Here is a 21,695-nt window from a genome sequence, read left to right on the forward strand (position 1 = left end):
AAGACATTTCAACATAATTGCTCTTCTATTTATTGGTTACTCATTTTATAGCCCTTCCAGACAGGTTGCATAAAGGAACTAAATAGGATGGATGAGGAACAGGTCCAAAAAGACATCTGGCAACTAAGGTATTTCTGTACCGACTCCTACTAGTTTAGACATCTATTGCTTCCTCTTGCTTCTTTCTGTCTCTGGATGCTTTATAGTGCTGTACCCCAAGGGGCCTATCTAAGCTTGCTCAGCAATCTAATTACATTACTATGAGACAACCGGCTTCCAGAGAAGTTTTGCACAATCTGATATCAATAGACTAAATAATACCTTATGAAAATCCTGAGTTACAATTAACTCAGTACAAAAGCATTCCTTTATGTTTTAGTTTGTTCCCAGTTTCCATCTTGAGTAGGAGGCAGGGGAGGAAAGGAATATGGAAAAGCCTGCCTACAGCAGAGAAGCCAAGAAAAATCCTTCTGAAACTGCCATACTGTTTTGTTGGTTTTTTTTTAATCACCACGGCACATTGTGATTAAATGGTTCCCTGAACCATGAACCATGAAGAAAACCAAAGACCCAGTGCAAAAGAATCTGTTAATCTCCTTTCTTAATATCTGAACTGTTTACAGGTGGTTATGGTAGCATTAAACTAAGAGAGGTTTGAAATTCAGTTAAAGGACATTGAATTCCATTTTCCTCCAACTTCATGGCCTAATTCTGTGAAGTTTTACACACTTGCAAAACGCAATGAATTTCTTGGAAATTTCTGGCACTCAGTCCCTCCCAGAAGACACTCAGTACCATGCCAAAATGCAGATAGACCAGGTAACATCTTGTGTTATATCCCAGAACTACTTAATTTGCTAACCATGTGTCAACATTACCGTTTTCATTGCAGCATGTAATGAAAGAAAAATAGCTGAGAAAGAACTGTGGGGTAAAAATACCTTGTAGTAAAGACTTAACATTTATGTAAACCTGTATCACTCAGATCCTTCCAGAGCATCACCTCCCAAAACTGTTAAAATCACAAGACGTCCAAATACACCTGACAATATGGACAGGACTCTTGAGGAATCTTTAACTACATGCAGGTGCCTGTATCCCACTAATTATGCCAAGTCCATTCAGTAACTCTCTTCAAAGTCAACCAAAGGCCAGCACATAGCTTTAAGTATCTGCAAATGTTTGCGTGTTTCACTCTGTTTTTAATTTTACCATATCAACAGCCAGATGCTTATGAAGAAAACAAAATTTATGGAACACATCAACATACATAAAGAAATCAAGACACTTCAATGCTTAATAAATTCAGTTAGCCCAGTAAAGTACATAATCAGCTCCCCTGCCCTTTACATATTTTCTCTGGGTAACACCATAAATCATTAAAACCTTTATATTACAAGTTTAAGAGAAAAGGGAACATGCATCGTTATCTGCTTCTCTTCTACTTTAAATGGAAAACATAACAGAACAAAATACTAACAAAGTAAATCATAGTCAAAGCCAACAAGATTTCTTTTAGAGTTAATTAGCTATTTTTTGACAGTGTTTTCTTCTGGAAAGAATGTAATTTGTAGATTATCAAACTATTTTAAGGAAATAGCTTGATATACACCAGAATTTACACAGAATCCAAGCAGGCCTTGTTTCCAACACCTCAGCGTACCTTCCTGGAAACCTGACTGCCAAGAAGCTTGGGAAGCAGTAACTGAAAGAATTCCTGAACATTTCTTGCTAGGTGAACTGTTCTATAAATGCAGATCCTCAGTGCCCCAATTCCTAATAGCTTGTGGGGCACCCCTGTGAAGGAGCAAAATACCCAAGCTTGGTACATTCTCTGCCACCTCCCACTTAGTTCACAGGAAGTCCAGCTCCAGTGTTAAACTGGCAGGTTGCTGGAAAGCCCAAGCTTCCCATCACACTCACATCCAGACTCCATGATTGCCACAAAGGCAGCATACACCTGGGATCAATAAGGCACTCTAAAAATACTGCACAAACACTTTGATATTTCTAAAGATAAAAACTGTGAATCCAGTTCCACAAGGAGTATGCAGTTTCAGCTATTTTATCCCAATTCAGGAAAACAAATGATATATGAAGAATTCAAATTCCCCTTTTCCAGTAACTTTAATAGGCAAAGCCATTCTAAACAGTTAAAATTTATGTGTTGATTTCCCATATTCCAAGCACTAAAATAATTTGAGACCCTTAGAACTCAACCAATTTATTCCCCTATAAGCCATAGATTCTTTGGTAGAATCCAACAAAGCTGAAAATCAGTGAGACATACCACACTTTTATCCACACTGGAGCCTGTTCTGTTATCATTGGAATTTTCTGCAGAGACAGTCAAATACCTGTAACAACATTTAAAAAGTTTTATTTTAAGAATTGTTTAAAAAGAAGGTTATGAAAAAACAGAATACAATCATCCTAAACCATAAACCCCCAGACTTTTTGCTCCAAAATGTGGATAAACAAACAGTAACATAATCAGATTTTTCATTTCTGTATTTATTATACTTAAAGATCTAAGCACACTTAATTGGAAACCTCATGTAATGTATTGTAAAGGGTAAAGCAGAAGACCGCAGTAGAAGACCTCCAGAAAAAAAGGATTTCTGCCAAATACTAATAATACAACCACTTTTCTTTTTTTTAATAGCCATTAAAAAAATTTTTGCTTTCCATGGTTACAACACTCTCATTGGCTTTCATCCCATAAATATTTACTCAGGCACTTATGCAGCAAGTAGCAGCAATGAAGCAAACTCTGCAGAGATTGTGTAACTTCCAACAAAGTTACTAAGAGTTCCACAGACAAAAAGTTTGCCCTGAAGCCAGTGTTCTTATTTTACGGAAGTGTTTTCTAAAAATAACACAAATTTCTATTTGTCATGATTCTGAAAAGTCAGGTAAATAAATACAAATTACTGTCTTCAAATTCCTTTGGTATTTAATGTGATATTCTTGGCCTGACAACTGATCTAGAGGGATGTAAAGCGTATCTAACTGCATCAGATTATGTGAGGAAAAACTCTCCAACATACAAACTAAGGAAGATGGACACATCTTTTTTTTGTTTCACATGCATATTTTCACATATACAAAAACCTCTCCAAAAGATCAAGGAGGGCAAAATCAAAGACATCTCCAAAGCCAAGGTCAAATTAAACATCAAGACTGCTTTCAGACAATCAAATGACAAAGAAGAAATGGAACAGTTCCCTACAGAAAGAGGCTTGCTATCTGGAGTACAAGAAGCCACCATATTCTGCACACCAGGGCTGTTGAGCAGTAAGAATGTGATACTTAAACAAGCACAGCACCAGCTCCATCAGAATCCAGAAGAGAACACACAAGCCAGACAGGGCTGCAAAGTGTTCTCAGCTAGTACTCCAAAATCTGTTATAGGTGAAGTTCAGTAATAAACAACCATATTTCCTAGTTTACAATCAATGAGATTATAGCCATAGAAAGCATTGTATACTATAAGATGTACTACTTCCTTTAAGAACAGAAGTCACATCATTTTCCTAGATTTCTGTTTCTTTAAACTATCCAGCATACATGAATAAGATGAAATCGAAGGAGAGCAGAGATAAATGTGCAATTTTTTTCTAAAGATGCGATTTTTTAAATGTTTGAACTATTTCCAATACAAAAAGAGAGTAAAAATTAGGATTACAGGTTTAGCAAGTACGAACGGTTGCTTCAGACTTTTCAAGACTATCACACCGGCAGAGAATACACCATTAGTTTGCTTTCTGCACACATACCGACGGTTGCTGTAGTACGTAAATCCTACAAAAGGAAGCTGATTGCCCACAAATGCTTTTGGTATGGGAAATGTTTCTTCCTCTCCTTTATCTTCTTCCAGATCATCAAAATTACTAGTGTCAATGTCACTACTTAAGTCAGGCACAACTGGTGCTACAGCTAGAAAAAAGCAGAACAGTATGATAATGTATTACTCAAGTGACACAATCAGGAATTTTGAGGTGGGGAGTTTCTCTTCAGTGTCTAAGAAATCTCTTTCCTTAGTACAGAGTAAATAAAACTTTAAATTCCATTAAAAAGAAATATGGCAGTCCTTTTGCTAACATAGTAGATAAGTAAGACAGATCACTGACTCTGAGAAAAGCATTATACTTACTGTCTCTGAGAGTTTCCCAAGCCCATTGATCATTTTTGAAGAAAAGGTGTCGTTTAATTTCTTCTACACCATTTCGTCCTAGCCTCACTTCCCTGTTAAAGAGTGTTGTGGTTAAGCATGGAAGATTACATAAATTATTCTGAAAGAAAGACCCATTCTAAGGCATAATCTAACAACAAAGACAAAAAATTACCTCTCAAACTAAGGTAAGAAATAGACATATCACAAAGTTTTCATATGAAGATATCTACAGGACCACAGCAGCTACATTTCAGAACACAGTCTGGTTTTCAGTCTGGTCCATAGGAAGTCCTGCTGCTACTGTTTCCACCATCATGGACTAGTTAGGCAGCTGCCAAGCAGCAGCTAGGTTCCACTTTTTCTAGGAGTTCATGCTGTTGTTTGACTCCCATGCAGCCCAGCAAATGCAGCAGCCCCCTCCTTCGTAGCATCAGTTCTCAAGCAAAGGTTATGCTTATATTAATAAGTAGTGCGAGTACAACAGCAGCGTACTCAAAGTGAAACAGACCTAACATCCACATTTGAAATGGGCTTCCTTTGGGCTGACTCTAGCTTGATCCTGAATGCCCACTATGAGCTGGGAATGCATATAAGGCACTCCCAAAATGCACTTTTTGCTTTAGCTTCATCCAAAAGGAACCCATTTTGCATGCCCCTCAACACTGTGCAACACAGACCAAGGTAACAGTAGCTGTTACTATGGAGTAAGCCTTCATATTCAAACTAAATTTATAAGGTAGATGTACCCATAGTAGCAGCACTTCCCTTCCCCCAGTATACATGCTATTACCATAAAGAACAGCAGCAACCATTAGTGACTCCTCTCCCAAATACTCACTTGTGTTGAGCAGTTTAAAAACCCACACAAAACAAATATATGTATGTTCTTTCAACATGAGAAGAAATTCTCTTAACAAAGGCTTAATTTCATTTTGAGTAAAGTTTAAATCTTACCTATCAGTTAAAAAGGCACAAATAAGGTTTTTTGCCTCTTTAGAAATTTCATTGTCATCAGGGAAAGTAAGGGAGTTCTTATGGTTCATAATCTTACTGTATGTTCCAACCAAAGAATCTGCATAAAAAGGTGTATCACCTGAAAAAGGAACAACACAAAAATTAAAAAGCAGATCAGAAGTATTGTAGATTTGATTTACAATATTTGAACTACATATGCAACAACGTAAGCAACTAAGTGAACAAGAGGCAAGGACAAATGTTTGAGAACTGTGCCAGAATATTTCTAAAGCATATTCTATGAATACCATGATCAGTAAACCACATCTTATGCCAGAAGAGTAATAAATTAAACAGTTAAAAAACAACAGTGATTTTAACATAGAGTCTAGTTAAGTAGTGCAGTCAATTCTGATTACCCTACTACTCACCTACAAGCATCTCATACAAAAAGACTCCAACTGACCACCAGTCGCATTCTCGCCCATAGTAACCATCACCACCCTGGGACTTCAATACTTCAGGAGAGATATAGTCTGGTGTTCCCACAGCCGTATCACATCGTACCATACCTTCCTACAAAGAGGAGGAAAACAGCCAGGCCCAAATAGAAGATTCAAAATTGCAAGCCATTTCCAAGAGTTTATGCAGCCTAAGCAACATCAACAGATCAACATCAACTTACGTCAACAAATATTCTTTTTATGAAAGGGTATTTTAACATTTTTAAATTCTAAGCTACTAAATCCAGAACAAAGCACCAGATTTGTTGAACACAGTAAAAGTTACTTTAAAAACCTCAGTTAATACCCAAGAAGTAATCAGAATTGCATCTAGGCCCTGTAAACACTGCATAGCCTCTCCTGCTTGTACCAGTATAAATGTGTCATACACTGACAGGATGTACCATAAACAAGGAAAGCTCCTCTGTTAGCATAAATGGGTCAACATCAGGGATTTTGCTGACGGGATCAGCTAAAGTGCAAGTTTTTCACCTCCGACCCAATATACTTAATGCCAGGAAGACTAAATGTACACAGGGCCTTAAAACACCAAGTAGACAGACTTCAAAACAGGTAACAGGTGAGAAGGTTTGACGTTCCTCATGCCCCTGAGAAAGGGCTGGCAGAACAGAGATCTGTCAACACTGGAGCTGGCATCTAGAACACTGAAGCTGCAACCATGTGCCCCTTTCCAGTACCATTCAGGCACTTCTGAAATAATCCTATGTCATTCCTAGAAATGGATCAGTAGAAAAACTTGCATAAAAATATATAACTAAGTAAATATAACAAATATAAATCCAGTGTTGTGCACACAGCAAATCCAGAATGCACCCAAATTAAAGCTCCTATCCTGAGCAGCTTCTCTCCCATAAAGTAACTTTTCTCTTTCAAAAGACTAGAGGAACACAAAACTAGGCTCAAGCCTACTCAGCTAGCTTTGTTCAGAACAGCACAAAACGTAAAGCGTTGTTGACTCACATTTACTTCTGTAATGCTAATATATAGCAAAGTTTCGTAATATTTTTCTTTTCTTTTTTTGGCACTTAGAGCTTAAATGCTAGGATATTTTTCTGCGTTTCAAAATCCCTCATTGTTAAGAACACAATCGGTCAAGGATAAATCTGTATTAAGTCAAAATAAAGCCAATTTTTGTGTCAGCTGAAGTGGAGTGTTTGTGACTTGAGGCAACTCCTTGAATTTGTCCACATAACCCGCACTTGGCTTTCATTGGTGCCTTTTATTTATGGCAAAGCAGCTAAATACAGTGATTTATTCCAAGCTCCTGGAATATGTTGAGAACACAATGTACGTATTACACAGACTCTATTAAGCACCACATATTTCAGATTATTTTCCTCATATATATGTTCAGGCTGAGAGAAACCAATCAGAGTTTCATGTAGGGAACAACAGTGCTTCACAGTACGTGAAATACTGTTGTAAAATACATTTTTTTAGTGACCTGAGGATGTATTTTTAAAAATAAATAAATAATTCTATGACATTCTTTAACCTGTTTCCTTAATAACAAGTACAATTGGGATTCAGTGACTTGTACATCAGTTTTTGATTCTTTCATTACTGACACACTACGTAAAAATAATCTCACTTCTTCGAATTAACTTTTGATAAGCAAAGACTTAAAGAAATAATCCAGAGGATCTAGAGACAATCAAAGGCTTGACTTCAGAAAGTTTCTCTAGGAAATGGTATAGAAGTTGATACAGTCCCTACTTCAAGAACGATTTCTGCATTCTACATTGCCATTAAATAGGATGCATAAAGAACAGTAATGGGAACAGAGCGGAACTTTCAACTCTTCTCATCTAACTAAAAAGTTTTCAGTATACTTTCGTTTCACTTTTAAGTATGTTTTGCTTTCACAAATAGAAAAGCAAAGTTAAACACATATGTTTACCTTGTTCATCTTCATACAAGTACCAAAATCTGCTAGTTTTAAATGCCCAGCTTTATCTAGCAGCATATTATCAGGCTTCACATCTCTGAAAGGAGAAAAATATATTTGTTTAAAAGTAAATAAATCAATTTAACTTACGAAAACAATAAAAGTCAACTATTTTTCAGATGCAACACTGCAAGGAAAAACACTAACATAAAAGCACAACTATTTCCTCCATTTTTCTCTGCTTTCTCTAAGTACCATGCCCAACACAGACTGCTGAACTACAACATTTTAAAAAAATATAATGGATGTGGGAATAGCATCTTAAGTCACCAAATTTAACAAATCTAGACATTAATCTTGAACCTCAAGTTCCTAAAAACCACGCACTGGTTGAAATACCTCTCCACTAAGATCCAGCTACAGAAAAAAAATCCGTTCTGAGTTAGCTGTCTCAAACAGACGCTGAAAACATAGCTGCTTCTCTGTACCACTTCTGTTTTAAGGGAAGAAATGGATGTCATTTTCAGAATTATATTAATGTGAATAAATTTAATGAAATATAACAAGGGCAAGTGTAGAGTCCTGCATCTGGGCAAGAACAACCCCAGGTATGAGTACAAGTTGGGGACAGACCTGTTGGAGAGCAGCGTAGGGGAAAGGGACCTGGGGGTCCTAGTGGACAACAGGATGACCGTGAGCCAGCAATGTGCCCTTGTGGCCAAGAAGGCCAATGGCATCCTGGGGTGTATTAGAAGGGGTGTGGTTAGTAGGTCAAGAGAGGTTCTCCTCCCCCTCTACTCTGCCCTGGTGAGGCCCCACCTGGAATATTGTGTCCAGTTCTGGGCCCCTCAGTTCAAGAAGGACAGGGAACTGCTAGAGAGAGTCCAGCGCAGAGCCACGAAGATGATTAAGGGAGTGGAACATCTCCCTTATGAGGAGAGGCTGAGAGAGCTGGGTCTCTTTAGCTTGGAGAAGAGGAGACTGAGGGGTGACCTCATTAATGTTTATATTTATGTAAAGGGCAAGTGTCATGAGGATGGAGACAGGCTCTTCTCAGTGACATCCCTTGACAGGACAAGGGGCAACAGGTGCAAGCTGGAACACAGGAGGTTCCACATAAATATGAGGAAAAACTTCTTTACAGTGAGGGTAACTCAACACTGGAACAGGCTGCCCAGAGAGGTTGTGGAATCTCCTTCTCTGGAGACATTCAAAACCCGCCTGGACGTGTTCCTGTGTGACGTGATCTAGGTAATCCTGCTCCGGCAGGGGGATTGGACTAGATGATCTTTCGAGGTCCCTTCCAATCCCTAACATTCTGTGATTCTGTGAATAAATATTTTGCCATGGCTCAACAGGAGTATTGCCTTATGCCCTTTTCCACAAAGTACTTCCGTTATAGAAAAGAAGTTTTTACAAAGTAATTGCTAACGTTCAGCACATCCAATGTCATTAAATATACTGCAGTAAAATAACAGTAGGAAATAATTATCAAGAAAGCATAACATGAATTTCAGTAGAAAGGGTATTTCTGGGACCTCAAAGGAAAACTCTGGCCATTACTGAAATGAAGCACAGTGGAAATGTATCAGTATACTCACAGAATAATTTTGGTTGGGAGGGATTTTTATAAGACCCCTTGTTCAACTCCCTGATCAAAGTATAGCTGACAAAGTTAGATTCAACTTCAAAGTTACATTAGGCTCCTCAGGGTCAAATTCAGTCCTCTTGACACCCACCCCTAAGGTATTTGTAAGTGTTGATAAGACCCCCTCTCAGTCTTCTCTTCTCCAAGCTGAACAGACCCAGCTCTCTCATCAAGAAGTAACATCATAAATTTTAAAACCGCCTAAACAATTACTGAAGTCATTCTGGCAGCACCAGGAATAAAACAACACTATGTAACAACACTTTTTTCTTTTTCACCTGTGTATAAAACCCATTGAGTGAATTGCATCTAATGCAAGTACAACTTCAGCAGTATAAAATCTTGCCCATTTCTCCGGAACATCGTAGTTGCTCATTAAATTCACAAGGTCCCCGCCAGGCATGTATTCCATCACCATGTAAAGGTAACGGTCATCTTGGAATGCATAAAATAACTGTAAAAAGCAAATAAACAAAAAACAAGTCACTTAATGTTCCAGCTATCTTTACTCTTTCGCTTCTTGGAAATCAAAGGAATTTCTGCGGAAACTGATTTACAGAGTAACGGAATTGCTACAACTACTGCAGCAACTTTGCATCATCCAGCAGACCTCCTAAAAAGGAATTAACCTCTAGAGTAAATTTCAGACAGATCTTCCGTCCCTTTATACTACAATGGAAGGAGTAGACTCCTGGTTACAAATTAAGACTAGTGAATTTGGTGCAATAAATTTTGAGATAATTTCAAAGAATGCTCATTGCATAAGAGAACAAAATGCTTCCTTACTCACTGGCATGCTAGTTGACAAATATGTAAACATGAAATTACTGTATTGCAAACATCTGCCCCATTCTATTTCTGTTATCACTAAATATTTGTTATTCTATTGTCAATGTATTTATTGTATAGAAAGTGAGCCTAAATTTTAAACAATTAAGTAAAAATATTTCCTTTAAAGTTGTCAATGCTCTGTTCAACATGAGTAGTGCAAGTAGATTTAAGTTTCCCAACCTAAAACTTTTTGAAAATCATAACAGTACTATTCTGGACGTTCACTCCCAGACAGATAGTAATGTAGTTACCTATTTGACCTAGGTAAATCTTGTATGATTTTGTTTAACTCTAGCCTAACACAAAAATTTACATGCTTAAGGTTAAGAACAGTTTAAATGAACAAGTTAACATGTGCACACACAGTGCATGATGATTGCTTATAACTTGCACTCCTTATAACTTCAAAGATGGCAATGCCTCGCAAAAAACTGTCACAGAGAACACTGAAATGAGGAATAAATAACTGGAGTAGGAGTAATTTGCAGTCAAATGTACACACAGAAATTAGAATATACAGAAGCTGTGTCTTAAGCATATCTTTCTGGTATGCTGGATGCCTCAAAGAATTATTACAGAGCAGGCTTACCAGTATATATCTTGCAAAGAGTTTTAATAATAAAGAGAATAGCTTATCTTGTAAATGTTATGACAAAATACAGTTTTGAAGCAAGTTTGATATCTGCTATTTGTTGTGTACAGCACTCCTAATGTTAACAATTTATTTCCCTAACAGACCAATACCACTGAAAAGGGACTGTGAAAAGCTAAAAATGAAAACATGTAATTCCAAGTCATGCAGTGTTGTAATGGAACTATTCTACAATGACAGTATTTTAAAAAGAATATCACTGTACCTGAACAACCCAGGGACTATTAGCAAAAGCCATAATATCCCTTTCTTCCCAGAAGAATGCAGAGTCTGATCTTTTTATCATCTCAAATTTGCTCAGGAGCTTCATAGCATACACTCTCCTTGAGGATTTATGCCTTACCTATGAAGACAAATATGACATACACAACACATTAATTTGCCACATTAACATATGAAGAACACCACTGAATATATTACTTTTCCTGCTTCACTATTTAACAAGTTTTATAAGACTCTTCACATTTTTATAAAGAATTACACTGTAGGTCTCCAGAATAATTACGTTCCACTATCTGACAACATATGCATTGTTCTTAAAATACTCGCTAGAACTATTCAACATAGAAGTCCGTAGGCATAACAGTCACTTTATAATTTGTAGGTATGTGTCTTTAAAAGGACAAATATTGGCACCTGTTAAATATTATAAAGTTAAAACTATAAACATTTTCCAGAGTTCATTAGCAGATGTGTATACTTGCTGCCATATTTCTAGTTTCTCCTACCAGTTCTCAATTTAATAAAGCAGGATGAACAAGTCTGGTTGCTAATCTATCACAAACAACACACACCATCTCTCATCTGTGAGAACTAAGTGCACAAAAATCTGGTGTAGTCCCTGAACTGGCAGAAATTCTTCTAGTCCTGAAGATCTGTTCAAGTGTCCATGTATACAGTGGCAAAGGCTAATTTTCTTGATTACGAGGAAAACACATTCCATTTTATTTTGAGAAGCATTGACTACAATGCAAGCAAGTACTTGTGCACTTTGAGAGTACTAAAATACGACATTCTCAAAAACATTTCCATGGGATAAAAAGAAATAAAATTTCACTGAGCTAAAGGCTTTAATATTATAAGACTGCATCTTCTGAATACTGTATTCAGAAATAGATGCATGAGCAAATACTACAGAATACATTCAAATGTACAAACAGAAACATAACTTACCAACTGAACCTCCCCAAATGCCCCTCTACCGATCACCTTCACTACTTCATAATCTTCAGCTTTCATGCGGAGATCTCTCATTTTATTTACCGTGTCTTTATCTACACAAAACAAAATTCACATTTCATATATAATCAATTTAATTAAACCCATTCATCTCATTTCAACTTTTCATAGTTATTAGAAGATGTGCTGCTTAAAGAGGGGACTTCCTTTTGAATCTACTTTCCTATTGGAAACCTCTCTGCAGAATGCATGATCTCATTCTCATTACCATAGTAACCAAAACCTGACATAAACATAATGCAATGACTCTACAACCAAATTATCGGAGATCTTAATTTGGGAATTTCTTTAAAAATAATTACCTGCAAAAAAAAAGCTATGCAAAAATTTCCTATCCAGTATGAACTTGCTTGTAAGCTGATCAGTATAACAAGATTATTTCTGGATAAATATGCAACACATCTGAGAAAATATCATGAAGTACACATACGAGACACTTGAGGAAACTATTTTAAAAAAAAGAAAGCTTTCACTTTTTTGCACTTTCATTATTCCTAATACTCAAAAAAGTAGATTTTAATTTAAAGCATGCAGTGGGAATCACTGCAATTATTTATATAAACCTGTCATTCTATAAACTACAATAATTTACAAACTCCCAATGGGCAAATAGTCTAATTCCAAATTTGGTCAAAGATTAAAACAGTCTATTTTAATCCATGTGGGTCAACACTGGCATGAGATTACATGGAAAAGCTTCATGCTTCAGTATTTCTAAAAGCAAGGAACATCTACTAAAACAGATATGCTTCTAATAAAATAAATTATGCAACAATATTTTATTTTCAAAAATAATATTCTACTCTTAAAAGCAAAGTTTAGAAAGAAGCAAGGATAGGGGAAGAAAAATGAGCAGAAATGTTATTTTTTACATTCATATTTTAAAAAAATGATGAGGCAGACAACAGAAAATTACCATTAGATTTCTACCTACACTGGCCATTATCTAAAGCAACAGCAGCATACGTACAATTAAAATTCAGTAAGATTTTATTACCGCAACAGGAACAAACATAGCTTTGTTTGAATAAATACTCTGTGGCATTACTGTCCAATGTAAAGCCATCCCTTTACAATGCTACATACCACTAGCTGATTTCAATAAATTATATTACAACTGTAAATTCTGACAAATCATTTCAAACAAAGATCAAAATATTCAGTAATTTAAAAAAATAATGCATTGCCTCATTTGCCCTGGTGAAAACTGACCTGTAGTGCAGGATGAGTAAGACTGCACAGAACTAAAACGTAGCAATTCTCCTGACAACAATTTTCTGGTTATTGTTAACTTACTGCCTAGTAATCTCACAACAGGAGGTCCAGCACTTCTGAATGAAAAATCTTGACATTAGTGCAACAGAAAGTTAGGCACAGTATGAATGCTTTAAATGGTTTTCAATCACAAGCCTCGCCTATGGCCAAAACAGAACTAAGGAAAATAGATCTGAAGAGCAATCCAAGCTAAGGATTTTTAAATAATATAAACTGGGCTTGTGAGCAGTTGCAAATTGCAATTTACTGCTTGAGAGACATACTAACACTCGATTATCTTCAGACAATATGTTACAGTAACAAGTGTTGGAAATTTGACCTATGTATGCTAACATCTGTTAAACAAGGTTTATCAGGCTGCAACATATTTAAATAGGCAGTTCCTTATCTCCGGCTAACAGTGAGGGACCCGGCCAGCTTACACTGTGTGAACAGGTGAGGTAGCTCCCACGGCAAGAGACCGTGTTCTCCAAATTGCCCTGAAGTTTGATTATAAACTTAGATGCTGTCTTGAAATAAACTGAGTCCCTGCTGCAAAGTAGGGCTCTCAACCATCTTGAATATTGATTTCTTTATTCTTTTAGTTCTATATGGCACAAAATTAGTAAGGTTCTACATTTGCAAAAATAACCCTCACAACCCAAGCCGGTAAAAGCAGATTTTGGAGGCCCCATAAATATACCAGAGTATATTCTGGTTTACCAAATGTAAACCAGAGAAAAGTAAGAGGGGATAAGGACTGGCTCATAGGCAATCAGTCTATAAAACAAAGGAAGCAAGTTCCCATTTTATTTGCAATCTAGAAATTTATTTTAAAGTTCCAGAATAATGGTGCAAACTGTTTGCACAGCTAATACTGCAAAAAGATATTTTAAACAGTTTTCTATTAGAACTAAAACAGACATGAAAATGTTCCTACATGTCTAATTTTTTTAAAATCAGAAATTCAAGACTAGTAAACTAGACTTCACAGTTCCCTCTGAGGCCAATACTCGCACATGCACAGCTTGCTTTCATATTTCAGCAAACACAGCAAGATTTGTGTTCTCAAAGCAGTTTGAAGTGAAATAACATGGTCTGTTCTCCACCTTCATATTACTTCAGGTCACATCTTACACAGTATATAATTTATACTTACAAGATATTCATTATCAGTCTGTAAACTTAAGTTTTCTTTTCCTTGACTTAGGCCCAATTGCAAAAGTGAAGCTCTCTGAGACTCACTAATGATTTCACTATTCATAAACATTACATTTGAATTATCTGTTGCAATTAGTATTTCCTCTGCCTAATATAACTCTTCTTTTCTCCAAGAGTTTCACCACACCGTCTCTGTAAATAACAGAGTATACAAAATGTGCATGTAACACAATGTATGATATCAAATATAGTTTGAACTGTGAAAAGTTAAACAGAACATTTGAACTTACGCCTTTAGGCAACCGGCTTACGTGCAAGTGAGCCATCAACTAGATCTAGTGGACTCATATAGTCCCACAAATGGGGAATAATACGAAATAAAATCCACAAATTCACTATCACTGCTTACAGTTGCACCAAGTAAACTATTTGAAAACACACTGGAAACAGAAACGAAAACATACATTTCAATGAAGCAAAGACAAAAATTATTTTAGTCATATTACTTTATATTTGCCACAAAAGCCATTTATCACAACATTTAATTGAGATGCTTAAGCCTGTAAAAATCTAATAACATTAGTTTAATTTCAAGGCTTGCCCATTCAGTCCACAGGCAGAAGCAAGTCTTGAATCAGCAAATGTCTCTGCCATGATTTCCAGAATTTGTCAGTTTGGCAGCCTTTAGAAAAGACTTAACTCTTTAATGCCTTTTTGGTTTGGTTTGTTGTTTTTTTTTTTTTTTTTTAAATTATGGAACTGTGACTTCTATTAAAAAAAAAAATCAACTTTATTCATTTAAAATGTTATTACAAAGTAGAATGTGCAGGGAATTTGGTAGAGGAAAAATATCGAGTAAATACAGAGAAGAATTCTGCAGACACATCAGCTGCATGCAGAATACAGCAGCTACACAGTGCAAGAATTTCATGGGATAGTGAAAAGAGACCTTTTATCCTAAAAAAAGTCTACAAAACAGATGCTCCAGTCTGTCAGTGAATAAACTTTAAATATTATTTCTTGACACTGTATACATTATGTCATTTTACTGTTAATTGCTTATGCTGTGGGAGTCCAGAGGGTTGCCAAGAACAAAGATAACAGGCCTTTCTCTTAAAAGACCTTGTGCCACTGAAAACAATGCCGTTGACAGCGGCAACAAACTTGGACATTCAGTTGCTGGTGATTAGATTTGTATAGGTAGCTGCCAGATCTAACTGGGAAAGAAATAAATAATCAGACTCTTAAAACAACTTGCACGCAAAAACTTAATGCACTCCAAATCCCTAGTTGCCTTTCAAGAAGCTAGAACTGCTTTTGTTCTTCATTTTTGCTGGTATTTATACTCTTTTGTTATTTAGTAACTGAAACATTAAATACTTACACCTGTTTAAGAAATTATCAATGTTTTTGTTTTTTCTTAAGGCAGGAAAATCCAAGTCATATACCAAAGCATCTAATCCATCCTGAAAAAAAACAACAAGCAAAATTAAGTGTTTGGAAAAATAATTACATATGCTGCTAACTGAAGAGACAAGATAAAAACAGTTATCCCTATCAATTTTCCACACAAATGAAATCATTCACATTTATTTAATAATTCAGTTAGCAGTTACATGAAACAGCTGTTACTCCTCCACTTCCACTAGACTCTTCAAAACTTAATTTCCATCCATCCCAAAACAAATATACTTCTATGATTTATTGATTAACTTAATTAGTACCAAATTTACATGAAAAAATATTTTTTCTAAATATGAAAAGAACAAATAGCTGGTTTAATGAAGTTCATTAATATTAAAAAGTCACAATGTATCACACAGTAGGTACTTGAACATTAAGTGGCAACTGGCAAACAGGACAACGATGGTAATTTAATTCCAAGAGTTAACCTCCACTTTTTATTCACTGAATTCAGAGGGAATTTTCATGAACAAGATATTGGCTTTATACATTCTAACTTAAATCTAGGAACGAACAGCCACAAGCCCATCTGGCATAACTACCATGGAATATACCCCTACAATCAAAACAAAACAAAACCCACCAAAAAAAACCAACAGAAAAATACAACAAAGAAGAAGATAGCTTTAAGGTCTTGTTAAGTGCCATAAACTTTCTGACTTAAAGTCTAAATTTTACAAGTGTACATGATTCTTCAGTGGATTGCATCTTCTCAGAGAAAAACTAAACCAGATATTTTGGTTGAAAACCACAGATACGGTATCTAACCAAAAAATGATCAAGTATTCTAGGGAATTATATCACAAAGAATCAAATAGCATTAGGGAGTCTTCTTTCTCAACGAAGTAATGTTTAAGTGACAACTGCAAAAACAGAAGAAGGTCATAAAATACAAATTGATGGATGTTACCAAAGCATGCCAGGGAAATACTGCTATTTACTTGTCCAATTCGTACCTACGTGTCCATGCTATCTTACTGACCTGTTAGAAGTGAAATTAGACCAGACATCCGATCAGTTCAGATCTGATTAGACCTAATTTGACTGTTCTCAGCTTTTATAAAATTATGCCATACAGGATTGAAAGCTGATCCATCAGTCTTTGACTGCTATATCCATCAAGTAACTACGCCTGAAGAAAAGCTAGAGGATAAGCTTTTTGAAAGCTTACTTTCCAGGAATATATATTAGAGAACACACTTGATCTAGATTAAAAAATTAGTCTTTGATCCCTCACTTCAAATTCAAACCTATTTTTCCCCCTCAGTCTATAGAAGGTTTTAAGGTATAAAAAAATCAAATGTTATCAAAATAAAAATTATTTATAGGCTTGTAGTCCCCACTTTTGAAGTATGCAACAGAGAAATTATTTACTTCAGATATAATAAGCAGTAAAATCATGCTAGAATTTGAAAACAGCGATAAGGAAGTAAAACTACAAGGATAATCAGAATTACTTCAGAGGCTGGATGTTATTAAATTTGTTAATTTCATAAAAACTTCCCTGTTTTAAGTTACCTCTCCACACAGTGGCTTAGTTTAAACTAAGAAATGTTACAATGAAAGCGATAAGAAGCAAGAAAAGCATCACAATATTTTCACAGCACTTAAAGTCAGGTTTTGCATCTTGAGCGTATTAAAGGATCATTTTTTTTGGACTTACACTGATGATGAAGAAGGAAAGCAAATGGCAATGAAAAAACATTTAATGGGTCAGTAACATAAATAAGAGAGTAAGAGGCCAAAAACTATTTGGACTCAAGACACATGTAGAAATAAAGCTATGCAGGGTAAGTGCAACTTTCGTAACCTACTAAAAGACACCTTTTCCAAAGATACATAGTAGATATCCAGGAAATACACTAAAGAATTTCAATTCTTTCGTAAATTCAACAGGGAAACCACGATAATTACTTGCACAGCAGTACAACGTGCACTGGTAGCTCTATGCATTGAGCCCCATGCTGTGAAAAGCAGCAAGCAAAGAACATCTACAAGGCTGCTAGCTCACATCCAGGGATTTTTAAAAGCAGATGAGTGATGGTGATGAATTGCCAAAGTTTGGGTTCCACTCTGCCCTTAAGACTTCAGATCTGTTGAGACAATCAATTTGTCCAGGGCCACAGCTAACACAGAAAACTTTTCCATACACCAAGCAGAAGCACAACAAAATTCTCAAAATCCTGGTTTGCTCTGGTGCAGTGCAATTACCTGCTTCATTTCAGGGTTTGCTCCAAAAGCTAAAATTCAGTCTTTTTCTTTAGAGAATGAAAGATTTTAAACACTGAATACAACAATATAGGACAAATGGGAATATTTACAAATTTTTAACATCAATCTTACTTTTGTATCGTACTTTTTCTTTCAAAATATTAAAATATAAGCCTACGCAGAAAAAAGCAAGAAGTACAGAAAGTGTCATGGTTTCATTGGTCTGTCAGGCACGTTGGGTATTTTGTTCTGTTTCTTTTTAAAAGCTCAAAAAATAAAGATGAAAAATAGTATATAAATTCACTTTTAACAGGCAAAAGCAAATTTCAATACTGTTTAATTCAGAATTCACCATGAAAACACTGCTTTTCAGATCTTGGATACGAGCTCCTTCAAGTAAAACACTTAAAAAAAAAAAACTGAAATACAGATTCAAGCTATTGATCTCTCATTCGTTTCAAATCACACTTCAAAATCATGCAAACAACATCTAAGGAAGCTGCATGCCAGGAGTTGCTTATTTAAAAGACTCTTGCTTGAATAATCAGCTCCCCTTTGCTACAGTGTCCAGAGAAGAAACTATCCTCCTTCAAAACTTTCATTAAAAAAAAGGGAGGGGTGGAGTGGTGTCCCTATTAAACATTAAGGGACTTGTAAATCCTTAACTCTCAAAATGATTAATTTCTTCAAGTGAAGTATGTTTCTGAAGAAAAAATAGCATGGTATTATTTTAATGGTGGACTGCAAATACAAGACTAAGCTTAAGGTAATTTTAGAGAATTGTGAATAATGGAAGTAAAATTTTTGGGATACCTCCTGTATAACATAAAACATAGAATAGCCTTTTAATTTCACTTACATCAGCTAAACCAGAAGAACTTGCAAATGCTACAAGCTGTCCCAGTACAAAGGGAAGCACAGAAGCGTGGCTATTTTAAGTGGTATCACTGGTGAACAGACAGGGAGGAAGAGCAGAGAAGCTCAACAGTGAGAAGACAATGCCAGTTGAAAGTGGTGCAGGTCACAGAGATGGGAACATACTACAGAGAGCAATAATGGTTAGGAGAGAAAGGGTAAAGGCCAAATGAAAGGAGACACGATCATTACTGTTGATGGCTCGAGAGATAACTCATCTCTCATCTTTCTTGTTACCATATTGCTCAATCTTTCAATATGCCATCTGACTTTTTTCCTAATACAGAAAGGAAGGAACATCTTTCCTTCAAGACCTACAGTAGCCATACCCTCTGCTTCTTAAAGAAAAAGGGTACCAAGACCATTATAATAGGCAACCATACATCCAATAGTTTAATATACTTTATTAAAATAAGAAGGCCTCATTTTCATGATGGATTTTCTCCCCACTTGGATGGGTTCAATGTATTTTTAGTATGTATCTTCTTTAAATACAGCACATCCCATACTACTTAGAAATACATATTGTAGCTTAGAGGTATTTTCAGCCAATGTGAAGTTCTACCTTATTCTGTCATTACAGAGCAATTTTCCTGTTTAGCTTTGAGGTCTACACAGACATTTTCCTTTTATGTTAATAGTTAAATTAGATTACTATAATAAATTGGTTTATAAAAGCAAATGTGACTTCCACTTACATCTTACATGGTAACAGTATTTCCGAGGTGATTAAAATAGAACAGGGAGAAAAACTTCTTTTCTAATGTCTTTCACTCTAACAGTTTCATGGTCTGATACAGTCTTTTCTGTATCACAGTAGTTCAGTGAAATCATCAATAATCTATTTAAAAATCATAGCCTATTTAAAATATATCATTTTATCCTGAAATTAAGAAGAGGCATACTAGGGAGCCATTACAATGTGCAGAGTTCTTCCATATGAAACCAACGTTTCCACATAATCTGTTGGTTTCATTTCTTTCATTACTACACCGCACTTACAAGTTGCAGAAGAATAGATATACAGAGTAAAATCAAAGGTCAGTCTGGATGCATATACTGCCTCTGGAGATGATGGTAAGGGTGTCTAGGAAAGAGGATATGAAGAAGTCCAGCATATGATAGCACTGCTCTGGTGTATTTGTGAGCCAGAAATGGCACTGCCATAGTTAACAGCTCGAGCTAGAATTTTCTTCAGTGATTCTGTCTCAACATTTTCTATATCTGTTTTAGTCTCTTGCATTCACAGCATTATACAGATGTGAAATCCACTGCCTACAGGCTGTGTGAAAGTGTATCTCATTTTCATCTTGCCATTCTTCAGTCACAAAAGGAACAATGACCCACCTACCCCAAGACACAGCTTTACGCACTTCCATCATTTCTCCCTTGGTCATCTCTCTTCCAGTTATCCCTGTATGAAAGCTATTCCAATTCCCACCACCATTCTCCAGTGCTTTTTTATTTCTACTATATACTTTGTGAATCAAGGGGGAAACTATTTACAGAATAGCTAGCAGAATCGCAACCCTGAACTTCAGGAGGGCCAACTTTGGCCTTTTCAAGCAATTGCTAGGGGAAATCCCATGGGACAGGGTACTAGAAGGTAAGGGGGCCCTAGATAGTTGGTTAGCATTCAAGGACTGCTTCTTCCGAGCTCAACATCAGAGCATCCCAACAGGTAGGAAGTCAAGGAAGGGTACCAGGAGACCTGCATGGTTGAACAGGGAACTGCTGGGCAAACTCAAGTGGAAGAAGAGGGTGTACAGATCGTGGAAGGAGGGGCTGGCCACTTGGGAGGAATAGAAGTCTGTTGTCAGAGGATGTAGGGAGGCAACTAGGAAAGCTAAGGCCTCCTTGGAATTAAACCTTGCAAGAGAGGTCAAGGACAACAGAAAGGGCTTCTTCAAATACATTGCAGGTAAAGCCAACACTAGAGGCAATGTAGGCCCACTGATGAATGAGGTGGGGGTCCTGGAGACAGAGGATAAAAAGAAGGCGGAGTTACTGAATGCCTTCTTTGCCTCTGTCTATACCGTTGGAGGCTGTCCTGAGGAGCCCCGGACCCCTGAGGCCTCAGAAGAAGTCAGGATAGAGGAGGAATCTGTCTTGGTTGATGAGGGCTGGGTCAGGGACCAATTAAGCAACCTGGACGTCCATAAATCCATGGGCTCTGATGGGATGCATCCGCGGGTGCTGAGGGAGCTGGCGGAAGTCATTGCTAGGCCACTCTCCATCATCTTTGCTAAGTCGTGGGCAACGGGAGAGGTGCCTGAGGACTGGAGGAAAGCGAATGTCACTCCAGTCTTCAAAAAGGGCAGGAAGGAGGACCCGGGTAACTATAGACCGGTCAGCCTCACCTCCATCCCCGGAAAGGTGATGGAGCAACTTGTTCTTGGTGCTGTCTCTAGGCACATCAAGGATAGGGGGATCATTAGGGGCACTCAGCATGGCTTCACCAACGGGAAGTCTTGCTCAACCAACTTGATAGCCTTTTATGAGGATGTTACCCGGTGGATAGATGATGGTAAAGCTGTGGATGTGGTCTATCTCGATTTCAGTAAAGCGTTTGACACGGTCTCCCACAGCATCCTCGCAGCTAAACTGAGGGAGTGTGGTCTGGATGATCGGGTAGTGAGGTGGATTGTGAACTGGCTGAAGGAAAGAAGCCAGAGAGTAGTGGTCAGTGGGACAGAGTCCAGTTGGAGGTCTGTGTCTAGCGGAGTCCCTCAAGGGTCGGTTCTGGGACCAGTTCTATTCAATATATTCATTAATGA

The 21,695-nt window shown here is 36.8% G+C and overlaps 1 protein-coding gene across 1 annotated transcript in view; it reads right to left on the reverse strand.

The window, feature by feature from the left end:
- ROCK1 (Rho associated coiled-coil containing protein kinase 1) overlaps positions 1–21,695 on the reverse strand; it is a 100,488-nt gene that overhangs the window by 42,845 nt on the left and 35,948 nt on the right. Inside the window, 10 exon segments of the mRNA XM_068396182.1 lie at positions 2,291–2,357; positions 3,780–3,939; positions 4,157–4,248; positions 5,132–5,270; positions 5,563–5,707; positions 7,556–7,640; positions 9,470–9,645; positions 10,880–11,017; positions 11,848–11,948; positions 15,713–15,794. Coding sequence (XP_068252283.1) covers positions 2,291–2,357; positions 3,780–3,939; positions 4,157–4,248; positions 5,132–5,270; positions 5,563–5,707; positions 7,556–7,640; positions 9,470–9,645; positions 10,880–11,017; positions 11,848–11,948; positions 15,713–15,794 — 1,185 coding nt within the window.

Source organism: Nyctibius grandis, chromosome 3 (assembly GCF_013368605.1).
Source record: "Nyctibius grandis isolate bNycGra1 chromosome 3, bNycGra1.pri, whole genome shotgun sequence".
Taxonomy (NCBI): domain Eukaryota; kingdom Metazoa; phylum Chordata; class Aves; order Nyctibiiformes; family Nyctibiidae; genus Nyctibius; species Nyctibius grandis.